Source organism: Phalangium opilio, unplaced genomic scaffold (genome assembly GCF_054372755.1).
Source record: "Phalangium opilio isolate 3A_F unplaced genomic scaffold, DU_Popi_V2 ptg000002l_1, whole genome shotgun sequence".
Taxonomy (NCBI): domain Eukaryota; kingdom Metazoa; phylum Arthropoda; class Arachnida; order Opiliones; family Phalangiidae; genus Phalangium; species Phalangium opilio.
The window spans coordinates 6,290,336-6,313,052 of record NW_028324144.1 but is presented as its reverse complement, the minus strand read 5'-3'; the positions used below and the strand labels follow the sequence as shown (position 1 = coordinate 6,313,052).

Sequence of the window (22,717 nt, the reverse complement as noted above, 5' to 3'; positions counted from 1 at the left end):
AATAGAATATTTGTTGAGGTAGAGTTCCACTGTCTTACATATTTGGAAGGTGGAAACCTTATTAAGGGCGTATAGAGACAGTGTATTGGCAAACATTACAGCCACCAAAATTAATGGTACCCCTTTCTTCGTGTGGCCCTTGTTCCCCAAGCGTAAGTACAAACTTTCTTAGATCGATTTAGGAATGATACTAGAGATCGAAAGTACATCGCGGATGTTGCTCTATAAGAAATGTTCTAAGTTTCTTTCTCATTTTCTTTTGTAGTGACACTCAGGGCGACCATATCCCCAACGGAGCATCGGGCCCAGCTTGGCCAATCTGTGACGTTTAATTGCTCAGTATCGGGGCGTCCTGAGCCCAGTGTCACCTGGGTAAAGAACCTTCTTCCCGTAGAGAGCGACGGCGAGCGCGTTCGGATCGCCGCTTTGTCCAGGCTGCTGTCCATTAGCAATGTCCGTCGGGAGGATAAAGGAATCTACCAGTGCTTGCTCTCCAATGGATTCGATTCCGCCCAAGGAGCCGCTTCCCTCGTACTTGGAGGTAAGAAAGATATTTCTCTCTCGATCTATACCCATTGCCGCCGTGAACCCGCGATCGACGTGCGAAAGGTTATTAATGCTATTTATCACCGATGGTTCCTTTGGGGAAGTGTCCAGGGGATGGAAGGGTGCGACCCGTAAGATGGAAGAAAGGAAAGAGTTATATCAGAAGGATATAATACTTATCTTTGAGAGAAGTATGCCTCTAAGGCAGGAAATAATTGCTGGTAAATTTTAAAGCTGTGCCTTTAGATATCTCTACAGTCATCAGAAATAGAAAACTTAAGGTTATGGGAACCTACTAAGTTCAATGGATATGTTGGTTATCTGGATTTTAACTAATCGTTAAATTTAAGTAGCAGACTGGAAATCATGAATACATAAAATTTGCACCTTAAATCCATTTATAATATCAATGAAGAAGTGTTTATTACTGGAAATTATGTTAAGTGATACTAACTTTGACCAAAACTTCAAAGGAGATGCATCTTTCTTGGCATAAAATTGTATTGAGCTACATCTTAAAAATGCCCAGGTGGTAATTGTAGTCTAAAGCAGTTTTACGTTTACCTTTTGTATATAGAAGTATAATCGGGGTTATACTGAATATATAATTTTGAAATGCATCACACTGTCATGCAGCTTATTGAAAACGGTATTTTAGATATCTAAACGTTAGCTGCTCTAATGTCCTATTAGCTAATTGGCCATATCTTCTATAATATTATAGATGGAGGTATGGCTCAAAATTGAAATATTCACATTTTTAACTGTTCTTTCGAATCAAAAGCTTAAATTTCTAGTTTGATCCTCTAATTTAAACATTAAAAAGAATAGCGCCCTTTCACTATTATCCCCTTCTGTTTGGGATAGAAAGGAAATGCTTTGTCCTGACTAAGATTTGTGGTTAGTTTGCATGAGCAGTCGGCCATAGAACTAAAGGCTCCCTTGGCTAGTCCAAGCTCTTAAAAGTTGATTCACTCATTACTCACGCTCTCTTTCCCCACACCTTTTGTAAGTTTTATGGCCTGGGGGCTATGCAACAGAGGCAATGTTAGCACTAGGATTGTGTTGCTGCCCCCTTACCAGAGTGGGTGTACATACGACGGTATATCTTAAACTGTCTTATACGCAATTTTTTCGCACGAATTGAGATTTACGTTGAGTATATAGAAACCCAGCTGAGCAATAATAGGTTTACCAATAGCCCGGCTCTAATGTAATTTAAGCTTAACAAAGACAGCTTGGCTAGGCTAGGCTGTGAAACATGAAAATATAAACGGTTTAGGTAGTTCTTGTTAAGTACAGAATTAGCGGTGGAAACAATAGATTTTTTGTGTTTTTTTTTTTTCTATTCTGGTTTATTTATTGCTTGGAAAATTTATTGAAATACTGTCAGTTAGCCAGGGTGTTGGCCTTTAGAACGCGCCTTAATAGCCACTAAACTACGCAAAAGTTATTTTTGAACGTTGTTAGGAGTCACTTTTTTGACGAAACGTATTTCTGCTTCCTGAAGAGTTTTTAGATCGTGCTCTAAAGTGTGATTGATGTACACTTAAAACTAAACTTGGTTCGTTGATGATCGAACTTTTTTTACAATATATGCTTAGTTAACGACCAAAGTAAACTAAAGCTTCAATAAGTGCTTTCATAATTTTATTGGGTCAATAACAGCTTCTTTAACACTGTGATGACGTTAAAACTGTTTTGCTAACTGGAGGAAAGAAATACTTCTCGCCCCTGTTTTTTTCTCCATGGAAGTTGTAACTACAGATACAGGTTGACGTCATAACTGTGTGGTTTTCTCTAAGACGTTACCTAAAACGTTTGGGACATGCATACATATATAATTTTCTAATTGTATACAAAAAAAATCCATCCTAAATCTAATGATTGATTCATAACGTTACTATCTAATTAACTTTGCCAGTAGTTTGTAAATTTTTCGTTTGTGCTCAGTGGTAGACTTAAAATTTGAATTATTATTGTGGCACATTGTATAAATTGTCGAATTGTTCATTCTTTAGATCTTGATAGAGTTTGCTTCAAAGAATCTTAACTTTTAATTTAGTGGACAATACACCAGATATTTGATACGAGTAAACTAAACAAATATCTATAACTTTTATTTCTTTATCTTTGTTTGACGAATACCATTTTTCATCCAAATGAAGTTTCAAGTTTAGTTTTGAGTTATGATTTTGAAATTCATACATAAAATAGAACAGTTTCGCCAGGCTTTTATCGGTGGTTTATACGCTAGAGAAGAGTTTACTCGTTCGAAAAATTACCCCGGTCGGTCGGTGGTGGTCATTCGTGGGGAAATTGCCACGGTTATTTCTCTCTTTTATCTTTTCCTATTCTTTTGAGCTGGCAAGAACAATTTTTCCATTCGGGATTTGGATTTGCGTGCGAATTTGCAGTCAGTCATGGTGGGTGAGAGAAAGGGGACGTCCCAACGAGAACGAATGGTTCTGATATTTTTGGTCTGCTCGACTCAACTTTTGTTTTCCTAATTGGCTTTCGTTATAATTAATGATTTCAAAAATGGAAGGGGATTTTATTCAATGTGTGGGTGGTGGGTTTTTGGGTGATTTGCGAAGGAATTTGAGCCTTGAACAGTAACGTTTCTCAGCGGTTTTCTTCAGATTCTTCTATACTTGGGCAAAACAGAAGCATGAATTTTTCAATTTTTCTTAAATTAGTTTTTTTTGTAATTTATCTGGGTATTTTTGACTGAATGAACTCTGAAACTCTTCTGTAACTTCCTTGCCGCATTCTTTAGTTAAACTTAATTAGTTACGCTGTATTGGAAACAGTTTTTGAATTTATAATTTACCACTCTTAGTAAGTAATAGGCGACAACATGGAGTACTCTTAACTTAAAATAAATCGTCTGTTAATTAAGCAGATATACATTTTTTTCTGATCGAGCTAGAAGAGGATTAAGACTTGTGACTTTACAATGTGGAATAGATCAGACCAACACTTACTTTATCTAATATCGCAGTACTAACGACGAAGAAATAAGTATGCTAAATTTCAGACCTATGATTTCACTTCGTCATATGAAATTTAAATCATCTGTAATTAATCATTTAGATGATTAAATAAAAGTGATCTTATTTATTTCTAACTGCATAAGCCACCCGGTATATTTCCCAGGTATTTTAAGGAAATGTTAAACTGAAAGAGTTCAATCTAGGTAGACAGTAAACATTGCAGACTTTGGACCCTAAAGTAGGAAATATTTGCGTTACTTTTTTAGAAACATTTATTTACTGTTTTAAATCGTTTCAAATTGAAAACAACGGAATAATGTTTTCATAAACTTAAAATGTTAGGGTTATCAGTAATACAAAGATTTCATCCAATTGGAATCTCAAACAATCCTTTTTTGCTTGAATTAAAGGATATGATGGTTAGAAACCGTCACCCCTGACGTCATGCACAATATATTTGAAATTAGAAATCTCGTGATATTGACTGCGATATTTTGTACCTACAATTGCTTGAGGAGCTAAAGAAAACCTTTTCCTAGTGTTACTGATACGAATCATGCAGTTTGGTCAATTTCGGTATCGATTTGTGACTGCATCTATAACTTCCATCCAAACGAAGGAACAGCGTTATGAAATGTGTTTTTATGGGTCTTTAATTAATTTTATGTTCAATAAACGTTTTACGTTTTTCAAAATGATAAATTTCCATCTTTTAATATCGCTAGATAGCGAAATTACGTATTAATTCTGTTATATGGATGGTAATTATTTCAACACTTGTTTTTTTTTCGGGAACCGTCGAAGAAAATCCGTCGTTTACTTAAAGACAGAATAATATGTCTTAAGCAAGGGTGGCCCAAGTATTTTCCCTAGACCCAAGTAACCCTTAGGCGCTTTAGGGTTGGGTATATCGCCTGACGAGGGCAATCACCATCAAAACAATGATCGTTATCTGAAGTCCAAAGCGGTTTTCGGAAAGGTTAGTGACGCCTCTCCCTCCTTAACCTCATCGACGATAACAGCAACTCCCTTTCATAATAAGATATCTTTGTTTTTGGGGCTGCAACGCCAAGTAGAGAAAATACGGAGGGGTCGGACAATCATTGAAATGTATCTTTTAAGCTCGAGAAAAATCTGAGAATCATTAAAAAATCTCTCAAAATAGTTCAAAAGATTCATATGTGAAAAATTCAAAATTAGTAATTTCAAAATATCAGTTTTAAAATTTATGAGAAGTATCTAAATACTCCAAATTGGGAAAATTTTTAAAAAGTCCTGATTATTTCGCTAAAATTTAATTTTCAAGAACTCCTGATTATTTCGCAAAAATTTAATTTTCAAAAACTCCATAAAAATATTCAGAAAATTCCCGGAAAAATTCACATATTCCGAGAATTCATGGGAAAAATTCAAATATTGAGATAACTCTGGAAAACGTTCTAAAAAAACTAAAAATTCTAGGAGAAATTAACAAATGTTTAGTTTCAAAATGAAAAAAATTCTAGAATTGCATAAAATTGTGCCAAAATTTAAAAAGAATATCCCAAAATTCTTTGAAAAATATACGGCTCATCAAAATTCCAGAAAAAATAAGGTTTGGAGAAATCCTAAAGTAAATGCTAATAAAAATTCAAAAGAAAAGAAGTTCAAACCACTGTATTTTCTATATATACGATATATATTCTACAAGTAAACAAAAATTGTCTCTCTTTACAAAGTCGAAGATTTCATTTATTTTATAATCCTATGTTCTATTAAAAAATATGACACTTCCACCTAACATATTATTTTAAAAATAAATGCAAATAAATAATATTTAAATAAAAAGTAAATATTTTTATATCCCACGGAAATCTAAGAGTATCAAAGAAATTCTAAATAATGCAGGATTGTATAGTAAATCTCAAATCAATGTATACAAACCTCTTTGAATTTAAAATCGTGTATGGAAAAATCTTAGACTGCGAATGCTGCTTATTCCAATGACCGACTCCTCGGTATGGACGAGTAAGCCTCGGGTCTGGTAACGATGGCAGGTGTCCTCTTTCGCGAGTCGTGCAACTCCGAATAACGAACGCCCTTCATTCTTCCTTCCCACTTGCCAAAAATTGCCTTAAAAATAATACGCTGGAATAAATATTAAGGGGAATCGTCGATGGCTTCTAGCCTTAAATAACAAGACAAACAAGAAAAGGGATTATTTGCAAGGGCAACGATTTCAACATAAATACGCTATAATTACGAATAGAAGTATTTGTTCAATGTATAATGAACGTTAAGGCCGAGGTACAAGTTAAAGAATCCTATAGTCCAACTGAAAATCAGAGTGTATCGTGTGAAACAAATCAGACTGTCATTTTTTTTTTGAGCAAATTGAAGCAGTACTGACGACGGAATAATTATCAGTATGATGAATTGCAGACCTATGACACCTGGAATCTTACAAATATTAAAATTCTGTTCCATGGTAAAACTTTATAAGAATTGATTTTAAAATAAGTGCTGCTACTTCATGGAGAATACTTTATTTAAAACTAGAAATTAAAAATTATTTTCGGGAGCTTTCGAACCGTGGTTCTTCCTCAGCCGTACAAACTTAAAATGAATTAATTACATTTCTTTATCAGCAAACAAAAAACAATATTACCCCATTTTTTTAAATTTAAACGCCCCCCATGCGTTTATTTTTACTGTTCCTTCGTCTAAATTTAAGCTGCCCCTATCTCTTATGTACGCTGCTTCTTTAAAGCCTCTCTTATACCACCCCACCTCCTGACACAATACCTCTACCGAATCTTATATATAAATTTACATATTTGACAAAATAATTTCTTCGCTTTTTATTCGATATCGAATTTGACCAAATTCCTTGGTTGATATCAGTAACACTAGAGGAAGGTTTTAGAAATGATTTTGTTTAGTTCCTCAAGGTGGGGTCCCCGAACCCCTACACTTTATGTCCGTAGAAATCGCCCAATTTGAGCTTTATGGTTGATTCCTTTTTAAGCATAATTTTATTTAATTTGAAAGCTGGAATTATTAGTTTCTCAAAAATGACATCATGCGGGTATTTCTTACCCGTGGATGCAAATACTCTTCAGTGTTAAGTGTCTTGAGAGATAAAAAACATAGCGGTTTGAACAATATGGTGATTTCCTGTACCATTCCTGTAAAACTTCATAAAAATTATATGGCCTAAACTTAGTCGTTGATTTAGTCCAATCTCTATAACTACCTATTTGCAGATGTGCGGATGTCGCAGTCCACATTGTGTGTTCTAGGAAAGCTATGAAAGCTCTGCTAAGCAGATACATTCAAACTGAAAGCAAATTATAGAACAACAGTTACCGAAATGTTAAATTTTGATCTCCTTCACCAGAAACGCGAACTTATGATCATAAATTAAATATTCGCTCTATTTTTGGTTCGCCTAAAACCGCCTTGCAAGGCAGGAATTTATCGTACAACACTTCAAACTGGGAACTGCGACATCTACACTGCGCCATCTATTGTTAATTCGTTATCGCGTTGTTTCTTTTCGGCTGTTTTCGTTGGAACTCGGTCTTAAAATGTAAATGTTAAAATTATACGGGTTTAAATACATTTTTAACTATACGCTACAAATCAACCAGACCTCAGTTGACAAACACTTATTGATTTTTAACTCATACAAGTATTTATGAAGCAACTAATATTGCATCATTGAATTTTAAAGTAAATAGTAAAATTATACGGCTTTAAATACATATTTAGGAGTGAAATTCACAAGCCCAAATGGATTTTATTTTTCCGTTCTGTTTTCTGGATACATTTAGGCTTATTATGTCACAGTTGCATTATAAAGAATGTTTTAGAATTATTAAACCATATCACGTTTTATGTCGGGCATGATGAATCCGGAATTTTGATTTAGTTCCCCATATAACGTCATTAAACTAAAATTTAATGGCCTAGGCCTAACTCTAATTTAGTATGGGTAAGAAGACAGACATATAAATCACACACGTAAGCACCCTGTTTATAGATTTTAAATATTGACGTATGATTCCTGACGGAAAAAATATGTTAAATAAGGAAATTATGTGTAAGATTTATGGGTTTAAAATTGGAAATTGGGGAGAATAAATTTTGAAAAATGGATGTAATAATTTTTCACCGAAAGAATAGAGGATAGTTCATAAATTATAGAAAAAATGTGGAAATTATATTTTCAATTCAACTTAAGTTTTGTTTGTCAACTTTTAATAATATTCAGGCGGTTAAAGAATTTTTATTCAAGTGAGGATAAATAGAAGTGTAGTGAAGATTAATCGTCACAACGAAGAATTTATTTATTTATTTATTTAAAATTAGCAGCAATTAGTAACGGGTCTGTTGATTCATGGGATGGCGGTTGAATTGAGGCTTCCCAAGGTGACAGTGTTGAACATAATATTCATATTTGTCACAGTCAATAATGTATTAAAACGTATAATGAGGAAGTCAAATAGATATAAGACGACCACCTGATCTCCCATTGAACCTAGCGTAACCTAACCTAAACCTTTCCTAAGCCTAACGCACTATGATTACCAAGAGAGGTCCAGTTGCCATCTTATCCCTAATCAGGGAGCATATTTTAAGTACCTTAGGTAAGCGCTCTGGGGTGCGACTTTTCTTTTTGATTAAAATAGATTGAAAGTTTTATTCTTTTAAATAAATAAATTCCTGGAAAAACTAATAACCATAAATACATTTTCTAAGAAAGACCTTTCTAAAACGCCTTCCACCAAGACCTTCTTAAATTAATTTTCTTTCAATTTTAAAAATTTAGCTTTTTTGTTTTATGTATTTTTTTTCCATTGGTGAATAATAATTTTCGGGACATTGTAACTCTTACCTCAGAAGGAAAGCCTTTCTCTTTTAAAGTTCCTTTTTTATGTAGTGAGAAAGGAAGTTTCAGGCTAAAAGAGGCTGTTTATGAATCTCAATAATGAAGAGGCTAAGGCGTAGAAAATCCTTTTAACTTTCATCTTTCTTTCTTTCTTCTCTTTTTCTCGCCTTCAGCTTATTTTTTATTCTCTTTCCCCAAAAGAGTTTTGTGTTATACGGATCCTTAAAAGCTACGCAGCACGTGCTTAAAGTTCTTTTACTTTAAGAGCATACGTTTAAGACCGTAAGTTTCCAAGAGCTGTTAAAATGAACGCAATCTTTTAAGTTTGAATTTAGAAGTATTTTCTCAATGTAGTTTTTAATTTACATAGTTTTGTATTCCGTTAGTGCTAGTTAAAACGTTCAATATTGGACTCATTCCCCAAATAAAAATTATGAGTAGCAATCAATTAGTACAATAAAAACCCATATCAAATCATGCAAGTTTTGGGCCAGCTGTCTCCCATGGAGATAAACTCTTGCAGGAGTACTAATGATAGTACGCTGGCAAACCAATTTACATCAGTGAGCCCTGATAGGAGGCTCGAAGAGACCAAATTCTCCGTCAGCTCTGCTTTCGAAACTGTTACTGAGCACTGGCTTAGTCCTACAGTTCCGCACATGCGCAAATCAGCGCAACAGAGAGAAAGAAAATAGGATAGAAATTTTATTACTACTTCCGGCTGAGGTTTGGCTCTGCAGCTGTTGCTAGTGCATGATTATATTAGTGCCTCTGCTTCCTTGGCTGTGCGACGAGATAGGTGAGCACATGCGCGTGGAATATGGAAGCAACTGTTCCGTTCAAGTTACTGCCTCCCTTCCCTCTGTTACCCTTCTTTCTCTACTTCGTACACGTTCTCATTTACATGCTTGAACTACGAACCAAAAATATTCTAGAGCCCATAATGGCTCAAAAGCAGAAATTATTTCGTCGAGATGGAGAAAAATAGTGTCGTAAAGTAAAGCGCTGATTGGTCAACAAAAGAAAGCGAGAATTCTCGCATAACAAAAGCCATACTGGGTTTTACGGAATTCTTTGTCGAACCCAGAACCTCAATTTTGGATATTTCTATATTTTAATGGCAACATTGAAAAAATTATCGTTATGCACAATGAAGACTTACTGTGATCAATTTATGGCAAAAATGAAGAGAGAATTTCAAAGGAAAGAAAGACGCGAGGGTACGGTAGCTAAAATGCTTGTATTTCCTCCTTGTTGCTTTTAAACAAAGTTACCATAGAAAAAAGGCTTATTTTGAGACCTCTTTTCTACTGGCGAATTCTTCTTCCAAGCTATAAGAACGTTAAGAAGCGAGCTTAAGCTACATGTCCACTGCTGCATATATACGTTTTTCGGGGACGTTAAATCCGTGGCTTTTCAACTAGCTCCAAAGTTTCTATACGTTTTTTTTCTGCTTAAAGTTCACATGAAGGAAGCCCCTAGAGTATGTTAAATATTTAAGTGAGTGAGGAGTTTCATTCAATTTCATTGTTAACTTGTCTAAAGTTTCAAGAACAGGTAATCTATATCAATATTTCTAAGTCTAATAAAAAAACTTCCATGGGTAATATAAATAAATTATTCGAGGCTACTACAGGTTTAGTCAAATTCTCTTCGAGGGTTCTATCTACTTTGCTACATTTTTGGCAATAGATAATTCGTAAAATTCTACAGGCACAAGTTTTATTGTTACGTAGTTTCGGAAACTGGCAATCGTGTTTACGGCAATTGACGGCCAACTAAGGAAAGAGTAAAAAGTGTTGTTGACGGTGTTCGGCGAGGAAAACTGATCAGACTTACTTTCACATAAACAATGTTATTCCCCTATGTGACGTTGAGAAAAACGGTAAACCAATGTTAAAACAATCTGTGAGGTTCTCAAACCATTTTACGAAGCATTTATTCTGTTTCTATAAAAACATATCGGTGTAAAGATTAAAACCTTATTTAATTATATTAATAAATAAAATGATACAAAATTGAGCCAACCTTCCAGATATTTTTGTTAGATTTCTTGCCCCCATTTTAAAATATGGCGGCATATTTCCACCCAAAATTCATACAGCCCGTCTGTCGGTTTTTTGTGGTTGATTATCAGTCAGTCAGTTTGGTTTTTTACTCATATAAATATAGATATAGATATCAACGTTTTAAATATATACCTAAAAGAAAATAGTAAAGAGTAAACTTCCTCAGCCTACTTAGAAAGAGGAAAAATAGTTCCAGCAAAATTAAGTTTAAAGAGCGCTCAAAGTCCTTGGATATCATCGGTAGAAATTCCAATATCTCTCTTATGTTTCTTACAATTGTGGTCCTTACAGCCCACATAGTTTGAGAATAATTTTGCTTTATACCATTAGATAAGCCTTGGTTAAAACAATTATTTTCTCTGCATATGACATATCATAATTTCCATGTGAATTTTGATTGTCATTTACCACGGTAAAATATGTGTCGATTTTGCTAATAAACCCAATTTCCGATTTATGATCAAAATTTTGAACTTGATTTATCTCACGACACTCTAATGTCTCGTTACACAGCGGTTAGAAAACACTAACCTAGTTCGTATCAATATAGGACGCTGACTGACCAAACTGACCAAAATTTTGTCATTGAAAGAAAGGATTTCATCTCGCAAGTGAACTTTAACCAGGATTATTCCGTTGTATACGCTTTTATGCAACATTCTATTTTTACCAAACGTTAGCCTCTGTTAGCCAGTACTTTATACGAGGGATTCAAAGTCGAATGTTATCGCCACTGCATGGTAGGGGATCTAGATCTAATGGGATGAATGTAATCGCTTTTAGCTAAGCAAAAGGGGTAAAGGAATTTCTACTTGTATCCTTTTTTTCGAGGCCGTCTAGATAGCGATTCCTTTAGCCGTTATTTAGATATTAGTGGCCTCGTTTTTGGCACTCTCTTTTCGCTCTATAACTGAGTTTTCTTTTCTTCCGAGGAGAAGCTCACTCCGCTTTTGAATTTATGTAGAGATAAAAGAGACCAATTTTTTATAAAACGTTTGGAACACACGCTTATATTGTCCATTAAGCCTAAAATTAGAAATGTCAAAAAGCAACAGTAGATGGAGCCACACAGGAGTCTGGATTCTCTGACCATTCTACATTAAGGGAACTTTGGTGCCATTTAGAATTATCTCTTGGCATTTCTATTATTTCTTTGTCATGTTGCTTGCTTTAATGTCTTTAAGGTAGCATTTAAATTTAAACATGGAGTTTATATTTTAATCATGATTAGTGGATTAGATGAGATGTGAAATTACATCAAATTTAAAAGGTAAAATACTGCGTTAAATTCGAGGTAAAATTAAAGTTCTAACGAAAATATAAATTAACATAATACTTTAAGAGCAGGATTTTATTGCCAAAATTAATAAAAGACTTTGATCAAAAATAAATTACGACGGTTAATTACCTACATATCTGTAGGTGTGCAGATCTAAACTTCATCGTAGAAGTGAACAGCCCATCGCATTTTCCTAGTTCTCGCTGGAGATCGGATAAACCGTTTGATCTTTCTAGATTTTATTTTTAGTTTTTTTTTTCGTAGAAATCTAGGGCAATACAGAAAGAATGGTTTCTATTATGGCTTTTTTATAAGTACAATATCTAAACTATACTTTTTTTCTTGGCATCTATCTATGCGTTTAGAATAGGTTTCTGTCTGGGTTTGCCTCGATCGTAAAATAGAATGGATATAGAAGTCCTATTTTCCCTAGATGATTTAGAACGGTGATCGCTTCTGAAAGTTCAATATTTCTTCGACGTTCCATTATTTATTTTACTTTTCTTTTATGTTGTAATATTTTTGCTTAAGCCTCTGTTCCTAACATCAGAAGGTAATATTACCAAGGAACATAAAGCGAGGGAAGTTTGTTCAGTATAGAAATCTATCTTCATGAAACGCAGCAGGTAACGTGACTATTGTTCGTCGTTATTTCAACTGCGCATGATCGTACGTAAATGCGGTCAGACGTCAGAGAATTGTCGTCTGCTTCTGTACGACGCGTCAGAAAGTTGCGCACTAGCACATCGACGCCGAGGACGTTAGATTTTTGGCCGATCGTAGTTATAACTTTAAACCAAACTTTTCTCGCTTGATCTTCCTTGATAATACAATATTGTGAGCCAGATTCACTCAGTAGCACGTCTCATATCCAGTGTTTGTTAAAATGCTTCAGTACCAAAGCGATGCTCAATGTATTCCTAGTGAAGTAAGCCGAATTTGAGCAGCTTTAGCCCTTCTTGCTGCAGCCCTGCCCTCGCGTCAAGTAGACTCTGTCGCGGGGAATTTAGCTTAAGTTTAAAACCCTATTTTGATTAAATTTGATATTTACGTTTTGGTTTAAACTAAGGATATTTTTACAATAGGGAATAAGTGGTATAGCAAGGTCTTCCCGATGCATTCCTTCATATTCTTCTCTCCTGGGAGGAGATCATGAGTTTTATCCAGCATAGCTTGAAAGCGTTACGGTACAAAATGCGTGAGCATATATGCAAACTTTACTTTTCAGAAATATTTTGTGGAGAAAAAGAGCCGGTCCCTTAGAGTTGTAGTGTACTATTATTTTGTGTTGATGTGCATAATATATTTGTTTTTATTGCATGGTCATAAAAAATATTTTTGGTTTTCTTATTTTACTGGATTTAGTGACAAAAAATAATGCAATATTTCAAGGAAAAAGGAGTCATTACAGGCTCACCTTGAAAGGATATTTCCGTTGCTTTTCGAACCTTTTACTTATATGACTTTGGATTTTAAACCCAAAAATAAAATATAACGATAAAGTTAGATTTATATTTCATCAAGCGGAAAATCAAGATTAAGCACGAAGCGGAATAGGGCGTACTAAAACTAAAAAACAAGAGTAATTAAGAAACGTCTGGGAACTAGACACCTGGCTAAAGTAACGTATATAACAGGATGACTTACACAGTAGCAAATAGAAAAAACACAAAGTGAGAAACTGTTTACCACGCGAAGTCTCGCTTTCACTCCAACTTCTTCAGTCGACCAATCAGGGCTATACTTAGGTCGTTATTTTTTTTCTCTTGAAGAAAATAGTTGGTTCTTGGTGATCATATATAAATCTGGATTGGAGAAAATCCTGCTATATCCAAAAATTAAAAAGTCAGGTGGTTTAAACATTTTTAAACCAATAGTTTTAACCGGTTAAAAGCACCAGTAAAAAATTTTAATAAAGGGCGAATCTAGCCCACATAAAATAGTTTTAACCGGTTAAAAGCACCAGTAAAAAATTTTAATAAAGGGCGAATCTAGCCCACATAAAACACTTTTACCGGTTTTTGGCAAGCAAATTCGTTTATTGCTTGTAAAAGGCATGTTTTTAGTTATGTTTTTCAATGATTCCCTACTGTTCAAACGAAACTATAGTTCTTTGCACTATAATTTCGAAAAATAAGAAAAACAGTTTTAACTATGCCTTTTTCTCCATGCTTAAAACCCGTCTGACTAGTTCTCGCCCACCCTGCAACCTGGTAGCACTTTTGATCATGCCGGAGGGGTGGGGGTGGACCAAAACATTTTTGGACTGAGATGCATGTGACGTGATTCTTACTGCCCTACTTCCCTTTTATTTCTATTTGCTTTGTTAAAAGTCTCTCAAAAGAGAAATCGAATCTGTCGACTCGAAAAATTCAGATTTGATGACGATGACGGCTCGTTCTTATTATGCACATAAATTACATAATGTAATCATTATTCCTCCATCAAAGTGCAAACGAGAATCGTAAACACACTTGAGTTCAGTACACCGATTCTTACGGGTGTTTCCCCAGTGATAAATAGGGTGTGGCTGCTTGTCACCGTACAAATGGAACATCTTATTCTTGAGTTACACCTTTTTCCTATGGGTATAAAGTTTCCCCCGCCCCGCCCCTTTAGTCTATTCGTTGACTATCTGTTTTGCCATTCAAAGAAGTTGCCGTGGGATAAAAGAAGACAAATGATGCAGTTTGCGAGGCGGCCTTATATAAGGAAACACTGTGTAACAACCTTTTTATTTGGAAACGTGATGGGAGGGGTGTAAATTGATAGACGAATGAGTGATTTTTCATCTTATCTAGGATAAATCTCTTCACAAAGTTACATCTGCGAATACTTGGGACTATTTTTCTCTATAAGTGTTTATAAGTAACTCCGCACTGTACTTTACGTTTGCTCCTGTTGCAATATGATACTTTACCAACTACGGAGGTTTGGACATTTCAGTATTTTTAGAATAAGGGATGGATTTTCTGTGATTTTTTCTCAGGAAACCATAAATGAATAATAGTATCCAATAGGTTAACAGGAGTTGAAGTTATCTGAACGTTCTTAAAATGCTACCAAAGGCAAGTAGAGATAAAAGGAAGTGAAGTGTAATGGTGTATGAAAACCTTCTACAGGGTGTTTGTGAAAAGTCCATCAATAATGAAAGGGCGTATTTATTGGGCCATTTTGAGTCGAAAATGTTCTATGACATTTTGCCGTCCGAGCCACGGTTTTCGAGTTATGATTTGAATATTTTAGGGATGACCCCTTCATTAAATTAGCGCTGTCTTTCAATTTCTTAATTAAATTTAAGGGGTCATCCGTAAATTACTCCAATCATAACTTGAAAACAGTGGCCCGAACGGAAAAATGTCATAGAACATTTTCGACTCAAAATGGCCCAATAAATACGCCCTTTCATTATTGATGGACCTTTCACAAACACCCTGTATAGTGTACAGTATTTTTTTTAGGCGAAGATTCGCTTTTTCTCTAGCCTCTTTAGTTGACCAATCAGAGCTGAGATAATTAAACACAGATGGACTGGAATGGAATGGCGATACGACACTTGATTTTTTTAGCGCCGTGCCGTGACCAATATTGAAACCTTTTCGACTCAAACCATATCCATATCATCATCTATGAGTAGAAAGATTTCGGGACTTTTACGCTACGGGTGACGAAAGGCGATGCTCCTAGTAGAACAAGGGTTTTAGCTAATCATTCCAGTTCATTTGAGTTTAATGATATTAGGCAAGAGCTATCACGTTATCTTTCAGTCTCACCGATGAAAATGGTAGTGTTGTCTTTAAGGAATTCTAAGCTTTACAATATTTTGGTTCTTGATGGGTAAATGTAATCAGGAGTGCCTGCACAGTGCATACACACACTCTAGCGTCACTTTCTGGTATATTTCAATTCGCCCTTGCTAAGTACTAATAACGTTGAAAGGGATTAGGTCATAATGTATGGATGATTCACTAAAGTATGGTATTTTTCTGTTAAAATATACTGGCTTGCGTATTTCGTTTTACATAACGTAAATTTAATACTATATTGAAGCACTGATTATGGAGATTTTCGAATAAGAGGATAATAAAAGTGAAAACGACCTGGATATATCAGGGTAAAATGACTCGAAAACCAACCTAGGTATGTTAGGAAAAATATGTTGAAAAAAGCTTGAAAATGTGGAGAAGGGCTGTAGAATAGCATGATAAAATATGTGGAAAAATCTTTGGGTAAAGCAGGCTAGAACATTTGGAAACGTATTTGAGTATAGCGGGTTAAAATTTGTGGAAATAAGCTTGGAAAGGGCTGGCAATTATTTGTGGAAATAAGCTTGGAAAGGGCTGGCAATTATATGTGGAAATTTGCTTGGAAAGGGCTGGCTGAAATATGTGGTAATAAGCTTGGAAAGGGCTGGCAATTATGTGTGGTAATAAGCTAGGAAAGGGCTGGCAATTATATGTGGTAATAAGCTTGGAAAGGGCTGGCTGAAATATGTGGTAATAAGCTTGGAAAGAGCTGGCTGAAATATGTGGTAATAAGCTTGGAAAGAGCTGGCTGAAATATGTGGTAATAAGCTTGGAAAGAGCTGGCTGAAATATGTGGTAATAAGCTTGGAAAGGGCTGGCTGGCTAATATGTGTAGAAATAAGCTTGGAAAGAGCTGGCTAATATGTGTAGAAATAAGCTTGGAAAGAGCTGGCTGAAATATGTGGTAATAAGCTTGGAAAGAGCTGGCTGAAATATGTGGTAATAAGCTTGGAAAGGGCTGGCTGAAATATGTGGTAATAAGCTTGGAAAGGGCTGGCTGGCTAATATGTGTAGAAATAAGCTTGGAAAGAGCTGGCTAATATGTGTAGAAATAAGCTTGGAAAGAGCTGGCTAATATGTGTGGAAATAAGCTTGGAAAGAGCTGGCTAATATGTGTGGAAATAAGCTTGGAAAGAGCTGGCTAATATGTGTGGAAATAAGCTTGGAAAGAGCTGGCTAATATGTGTGGAAATAAGCTTGGAAAGAGCTGGCTAATATGTGTGGAAATAAGCTTGGAAAGAGCTGGCTAAAATGTGTGGAAATAAGCTTGGAAAGAGCTGGCTAAAATGTGTGGAAATAAGCTTGGAAAGAGCTGGCTAAAATGTGTGGAAATGAGCTTGGAAAGAGCTGGCTAAAATGTGTGGAAATGAGCTTGGAAAGAGCTGGCTAAAATGTGTGGAAATGAGCTTGGAAATAGCTGGCTAAAATGTGTGGAAATGAGCTTGGAAATAGCTGGCTAAAATGTGTGGAAATGAGCTTGGAAATAGCTGGCTAAAATGTGTGGAAATGAGCTTGGAAATAGCTGGCTAAAATGTGTGAAAATGAGCTTGGAAATAGCTGGCTAAAATGTGTGGAAATGAGCTTGGAAATAGCTGGCTAAAATGTGTGGAAATGAGCTTGGAAATAGCTGGCTAAAATGTGTGGAAATGAGCTTGGAAATAGCTGGCTAAAATGTGTGGAAATGAGCTTGGAAATAGCTGGCTAAAATGTGTGGAAATGAGCTTGGAAATAGCTGGCTAAAATGTGTGGAAATGAGCTTGGAAATAGCTGGCTAAAATGTGTGGAAATGAGCTTGGAAATAGCTGGCTAAAATGTGTGGAAATGAGCTTGGAAATAGCTGGCTAAAATGTGTGGAAATGAGCTTGGAAAGAGCTGGCTAAAATGTGTGGAAATGAGCTTGGAAAGAGCTGGCTAAAATGTGTGGAAATGATCTTGGAAAGAGCTGGCTAAAATATGTGGAAATGAGCTTGGAAAGAGCTGGCTAAAATATGTGGAAATGAGCTTGGAAAGAGCTGGCTAAAATATGTGGAAATGAGCTTGGAAAGAGCTGGCTAAAATATGTGAAAACGAGCTTGGAAATAACAAGGCTAAAATAAGTGGAATTTTTTTTATAAAAACAAGGCTAAATATGTGGGAAAAGCATGAAAAATCTGGGTTAAAAATGAAGGTAATGAAAGTCTATGATCTAACAGATGTTCTATGAACCCTGTATGTTATTTTTGATCAAACAAAACCTTTTCCCTAAAGGAGACTTGATATAATAGTTTTATTAATGATTTAATTTAAAATAGAGAAAGAAAAGGAGATTTTTTTTTCGTTGCTAGCCCCATCTTTATTCATAAGCTCTCGTTAATTCAAAAGAACTATGTATAGGCAGCTACTTTATTCTTACATTAGACCTTATTAACAGAGACTTTTTTATGTAAATGAGCGTTCTAGTTTTCAATAGTAACTCAGCCTGAGTAGAAAAAGGAATTTGGAAAAATAATATCATTAAAAATATGCTTTTCACGTGTAATAGCATAACAATATCATAAAAAAAGAAACAAATGTTTTTATTTTATGGCATTTTTAACTAACGGCTTGTTTTATCACTATAGCATCTAATTTTCTACAACGTGATGCTTTATCAAAATGTGTCGGGTCATATAAATTTTGTCTACCTACGCTTGTGGTAAAAAATTAATACAAAAAATTTAATATCGTTTGTTATCACTCTCAACGGGGATAGACTTGATGAAAGGGATGAAAATAATTTATTTTGTTATATATTATCGTTCAAGAATAGTTTTCTAAAGACTACTTTAATCTTAATTGGGTAGTTACGTTTTGTATCAGTTCGCCATAGCCTTTTCTGATTTGCAAAGTGAACTTGAATAGTGGCGTCCCTAAGCTTCAAAAGGGAAAGGATGCTTGCTTTATCCGAAGTAAATTCGATGAAGTAAATTTCGAACTTTTCCTCTGAACTCCACGTCGGGAATAGCTATAGTTAGGCAACGTAAAATTGCTAGTTTTTCTAGGGTGAAGCTACATGTTATAGCAACAAACAGCCTGTTCTACGATGGGTTCATTTTTTTGTCGATGTGAAAAAGGTGCGTTCAGAAACACATACCAAAAAGGCAGGTTATATATAATTACATGTGATCAGTTTTTCTCTCTAAAATATGTTTCAAATCTTGAACCGCCATGTTGTAAGCTCTTAAGCGGCAAGTATAGTCTAAATCACGTGCTTCGTAGTTTGTTTTCATATAAGTCAAATTTCATTGTCGAATAAATTTCAATAATCTTTGAATAACATTTTACCGCCATTTTAAAATTTGTTCGTGGATTCTAACCAATAGTGTGGTAGTACTGAGAAAGGAGAAGCTACGTGTAAAAGACGTCAATATTAGTAGTCTAAATTATATGGCCAGGGCTGATGACTAGCAATATGGTTGCCAAAACCGAGGAAAGAGATAGGATGGTGTGACGTCACGAGAAAATTCATACTTCCGTCGTAGCAGACTGCAAACAGAATTTCAGTGAAATTTCACTAAAATTTCCTTATCTAATTTTTACTTCGTGTAATCCACTTCTGACTTTATATACGGGATACTATGTTAGTTATACATTTAACGAAGCTATATGGGAAGACATTCTTCCTCGATGGAATGACAGAGGGGACGTTTTTTAACTCCGGAGGTACCGGTAATAATTAGGATAAGAACCGTGACAGCCCGTCGAGATTAGAGATTTCTAAAAAAAAGAGTCCAAAATGTCAAGAATCCTATGTAACGAGGTGGCACGTAATTTCCGGTCTAGTATCTTCTTTACTTATTACGCGTAGTGTAGATATAGCCTCATTCCTTATTCTTATTTTTTTTTGGTAAGCCTTTGTTAATTCTAAAACCCTTTATTGAACACCCTAAGTCAATCAGATCAATTACTAGAGATTAAAGCGTCAAGAGTTTGAATTTCTTGGAAAGTTTATTAAAATTTATTTTTGTTTTATGCTAGGTAAATCCCCATCCGTGAAAACTAATTAGCTTAATTATTGTAAATGATGGATTCTTGGAAAATTCTTATGGCGCTTAAAAATACACCCAGGCGCTGTAGACCATTTCATTAACCACTTAAAGAGAAACCAACACACTGAGGGGGGGGCGACATCGTGGGTTATTTCCCTCCTGCCAACAAGCAACAACAGACGGAGCCCGAGTTAACTACAACATTCTCGAGGCTAGCCAACTCGCACTGCCTCTAGCGGCGATTCTTGACCTAAGTTGGTGGTTCCCCCCCCCCTGTGTTTGCTTGTCTACAGGAGTGACAGGAATGGTCTATGCATCCTAGGATAACTTCACGTAAAATCGAAAATAGTCGGCTGGGTTTGAGAAGTGTCGCTTCTAATTGAAAACGTCTATGAAAATAATCCTTTTTTTTAACACAAAACACCTTGTTCCTATGTTATTTTCAAAGGCAATTAGAAATAACGGAATTTGAGGCACTAGGGTCGATGAGAGGTATTGCTTTGTCTCTAGCTTCTTTGGTCGACCCATAGACAATCTTAATTTATGCCGTACTTTTTCTTCTGTACGAATGAAATATTTCAGCTTTTTAGGCATTTTAGATCTAGTAATACTTCTGTTTCTTGGTGAAAATAGATTTTCATGGCTCAAACCTTCCTAATTTACTGCGTGGAGACAGTAACTATTTTTTTCGTTAATAACACGTCGCCCAAACTTTTACTGCCTTACCCTCTTTTATATCAATTGTCCTTTTCTATATTATTTATCATCCTTAATCTTATGAAACGTTATACATAGTTTACAGACTATGAGTATTCATACCTTTTACACAGGGAGGCCAGGCTTCAGGAGTTACGCAAGGAGGCCTGACTCAATTGGTGAGACCTCCTTGTGTAAATGGTATGAATCCTCCTACTCTGTAAACTATGTATAACAACTACATCCCTTGATCCTCCTCTTTTTTTTCTCTCCTTTATGACACATCCTTCGTTGATCTAATTCTTTGATTATACGGGAAGGCTTACGTATTTGAAGAGGCGAAATAGCTTAGTTATTTTCAATCGATCCTCCAAAGCCATGTTCACACTTGAAGGGGGAAACCGGTTCGATGCTATTCAAAACGCTTCCATAGTTAAGTTACAACCATACTGATAATCGAGAACAAATTGCAAACGCGGATTCAGTAACTTGCTTTGCGAAACAATTTGAAGCCAGTTTGAACGCCAGTTTCTACTCTTAAGTCTATTTTCAACTAAGATCTGACTGTTCATGATAGTATTTTCACCTACCCAAGCAGAAAGCGCTAATAGAAACGTGTTTAAGTGTGAACCAAGGCTTTTGAAATCACTTCAAGCTGATATGAAAGAAACTTTCAAAAGTTGGTGGGGAAAACATTTCTGTCGCAATTCTCGTGGAAGTGTGAACATAGCCGATCTGAACCGAGAACGTATAATTTCCATCTAAAGCAAGACCTTATCTCGAGCCTTGTTTTAAGGCGGATACCCACTATGGTTTCAAATCAAGGGAGGGTGAAGTGGAAAATCAAGTGTTTTTTTTCAGCGATTCTTTTACTAATTACAAGACCATACTGCTTAGTGAAACATCCATGAAATATCTCCGAATGATTTTAAAATTCGAATTAGCTGGGTAATTTGAAATAAGGACCAATTGCAAAACCCCCTGCCTTTTTGTTAACGAAATTCTCGAGGCACGCTCAGTGTCGAATGAAATTTATCGCGAGATTTGATAGAATTTGCCAGCGATGTGACAATCGTGGAGCGAGGCATTGAGCGTGCCTCGAGAAAAGGCAGGGCGTTTCGCGATTGGTCGGAGGTCCTTATTTCAAATTATCCATAAAATCTGAACCTAATTTTAATTTTAAAATCATTCGGAGATATTACCTGTATGTTTCACTGTACAGAATGGTCTTATAATTAGTAGAAGAATCGATAAAAAATCACTAGATTATCCGATTCACTCTCCCTTTAAGGGCATTGCCTGTATTAGCTTTTAGACTTAAAATCCGTTAATTTGATCATTTACCGAAGATAAACGGTATCCTTAACTTAATTGATCAAAGCTGTCAAAAATAAAAGCTTTACAGACTAATTTATATGAATTCCTTGAAATATTAATGAGGAATTCTGTTTCACGAAGAAGAAAATCTTCGAAGCATAATTAGGCTTAATGCATCAATAAGCGGCCGCTCGTTATAATTAAGTCATCCTTGGAATTTTTAATCGAATGGGGAAGATGTGTTTTTTTTTCTTTTGAGCGTTACCCAAACACCGTTTCATTAGCGTTAAGCGAGTTTGGCTTTAATCCTTCAGTTTTATTTTTACTTCGGATAGAATTTCACTGATCGAAATTTAGTAAGGAGAATTCAAATCCTTCTAGGACGAATCATCCGGTACTAGAATTAGAAAAAAATATAAGATCTTTGAAATGTTATTTAAAGAAAAGTTAAAACTAAAAATCCTTTTTTTTCTACACGTTGAAGTTTCGTTTGTATAAATATTGCACGATTTTTTATCATTTAGGCAGCATCTATCTAAATACAATACATTTTGTAAGTTCATTTTACGACTAGGTATTTTTTAAAGTAGTAGTCTATTTCGATTTAATCATGAAGGGTTATTTCTCAAGTAGTCTATTTCGATTTAATCATGAAGGGTTATTTCTCAAGTAGTCTATTTCGATTTAATCATGAAGGGTTATTTCTCAAGTAGTCTATTTCGATTTAATCATGAAGGGTTATTTCTCAAGTAGTCTATTTCGATTTAATCATGAAGGGTTATTTCTCAAGTAGTCTATTTCGATTTAATCATGAAGGGTTATTTCTCAAGTAGTCTATTTCGATTTAATCATGAAGGGTTATTTCTCAAGTAGTCTATTTCGATTTAATCATGAAGGGTTATTTCTCAAGTAGTCAATTTAAATTTAATTATAATCAATCCCAGTTTGGTTTATTCAGTGTTTGTGTCAAATCATAGATTAAAATTAGCTTAATCAGAGGCTTTCTCATTATATTCGCCAATTTCAATAAACTAATTTAATTTACTGGTTCAATTAATCGATTTAAAACAGGCGAATAATATTTACGTTCTCTTATTTTCGTACAACCCAAAAATAAATATACGGTCT

The 22,717-nt window shown here is 35.2% G+C and overlaps 1 protein-coding gene across 3 annotated transcripts in view; it reads left to right on the top strand.

The window, feature by feature from the left end:
- Window positions 1–22,717, top strand: part of LOC149718443 (cell adhesion molecule Dscam1-like) — a 451,194-nt gene that overhangs the window by 136,178 nt on the left and 292,299 nt on the right. For all 3 annotated transcript variants that reach the window (XM_089845167.1, XM_089845151.1, XM_089845159.1), the window contains exon 6: window positions 266–541. In XM_089845167.1, the coding sequence (XP_089701293.1) occupies window positions 266–541 (276 nt within the window). The remainder of the gene's footprint in view (window positions 1–265; window positions 542–22,717) is intronic.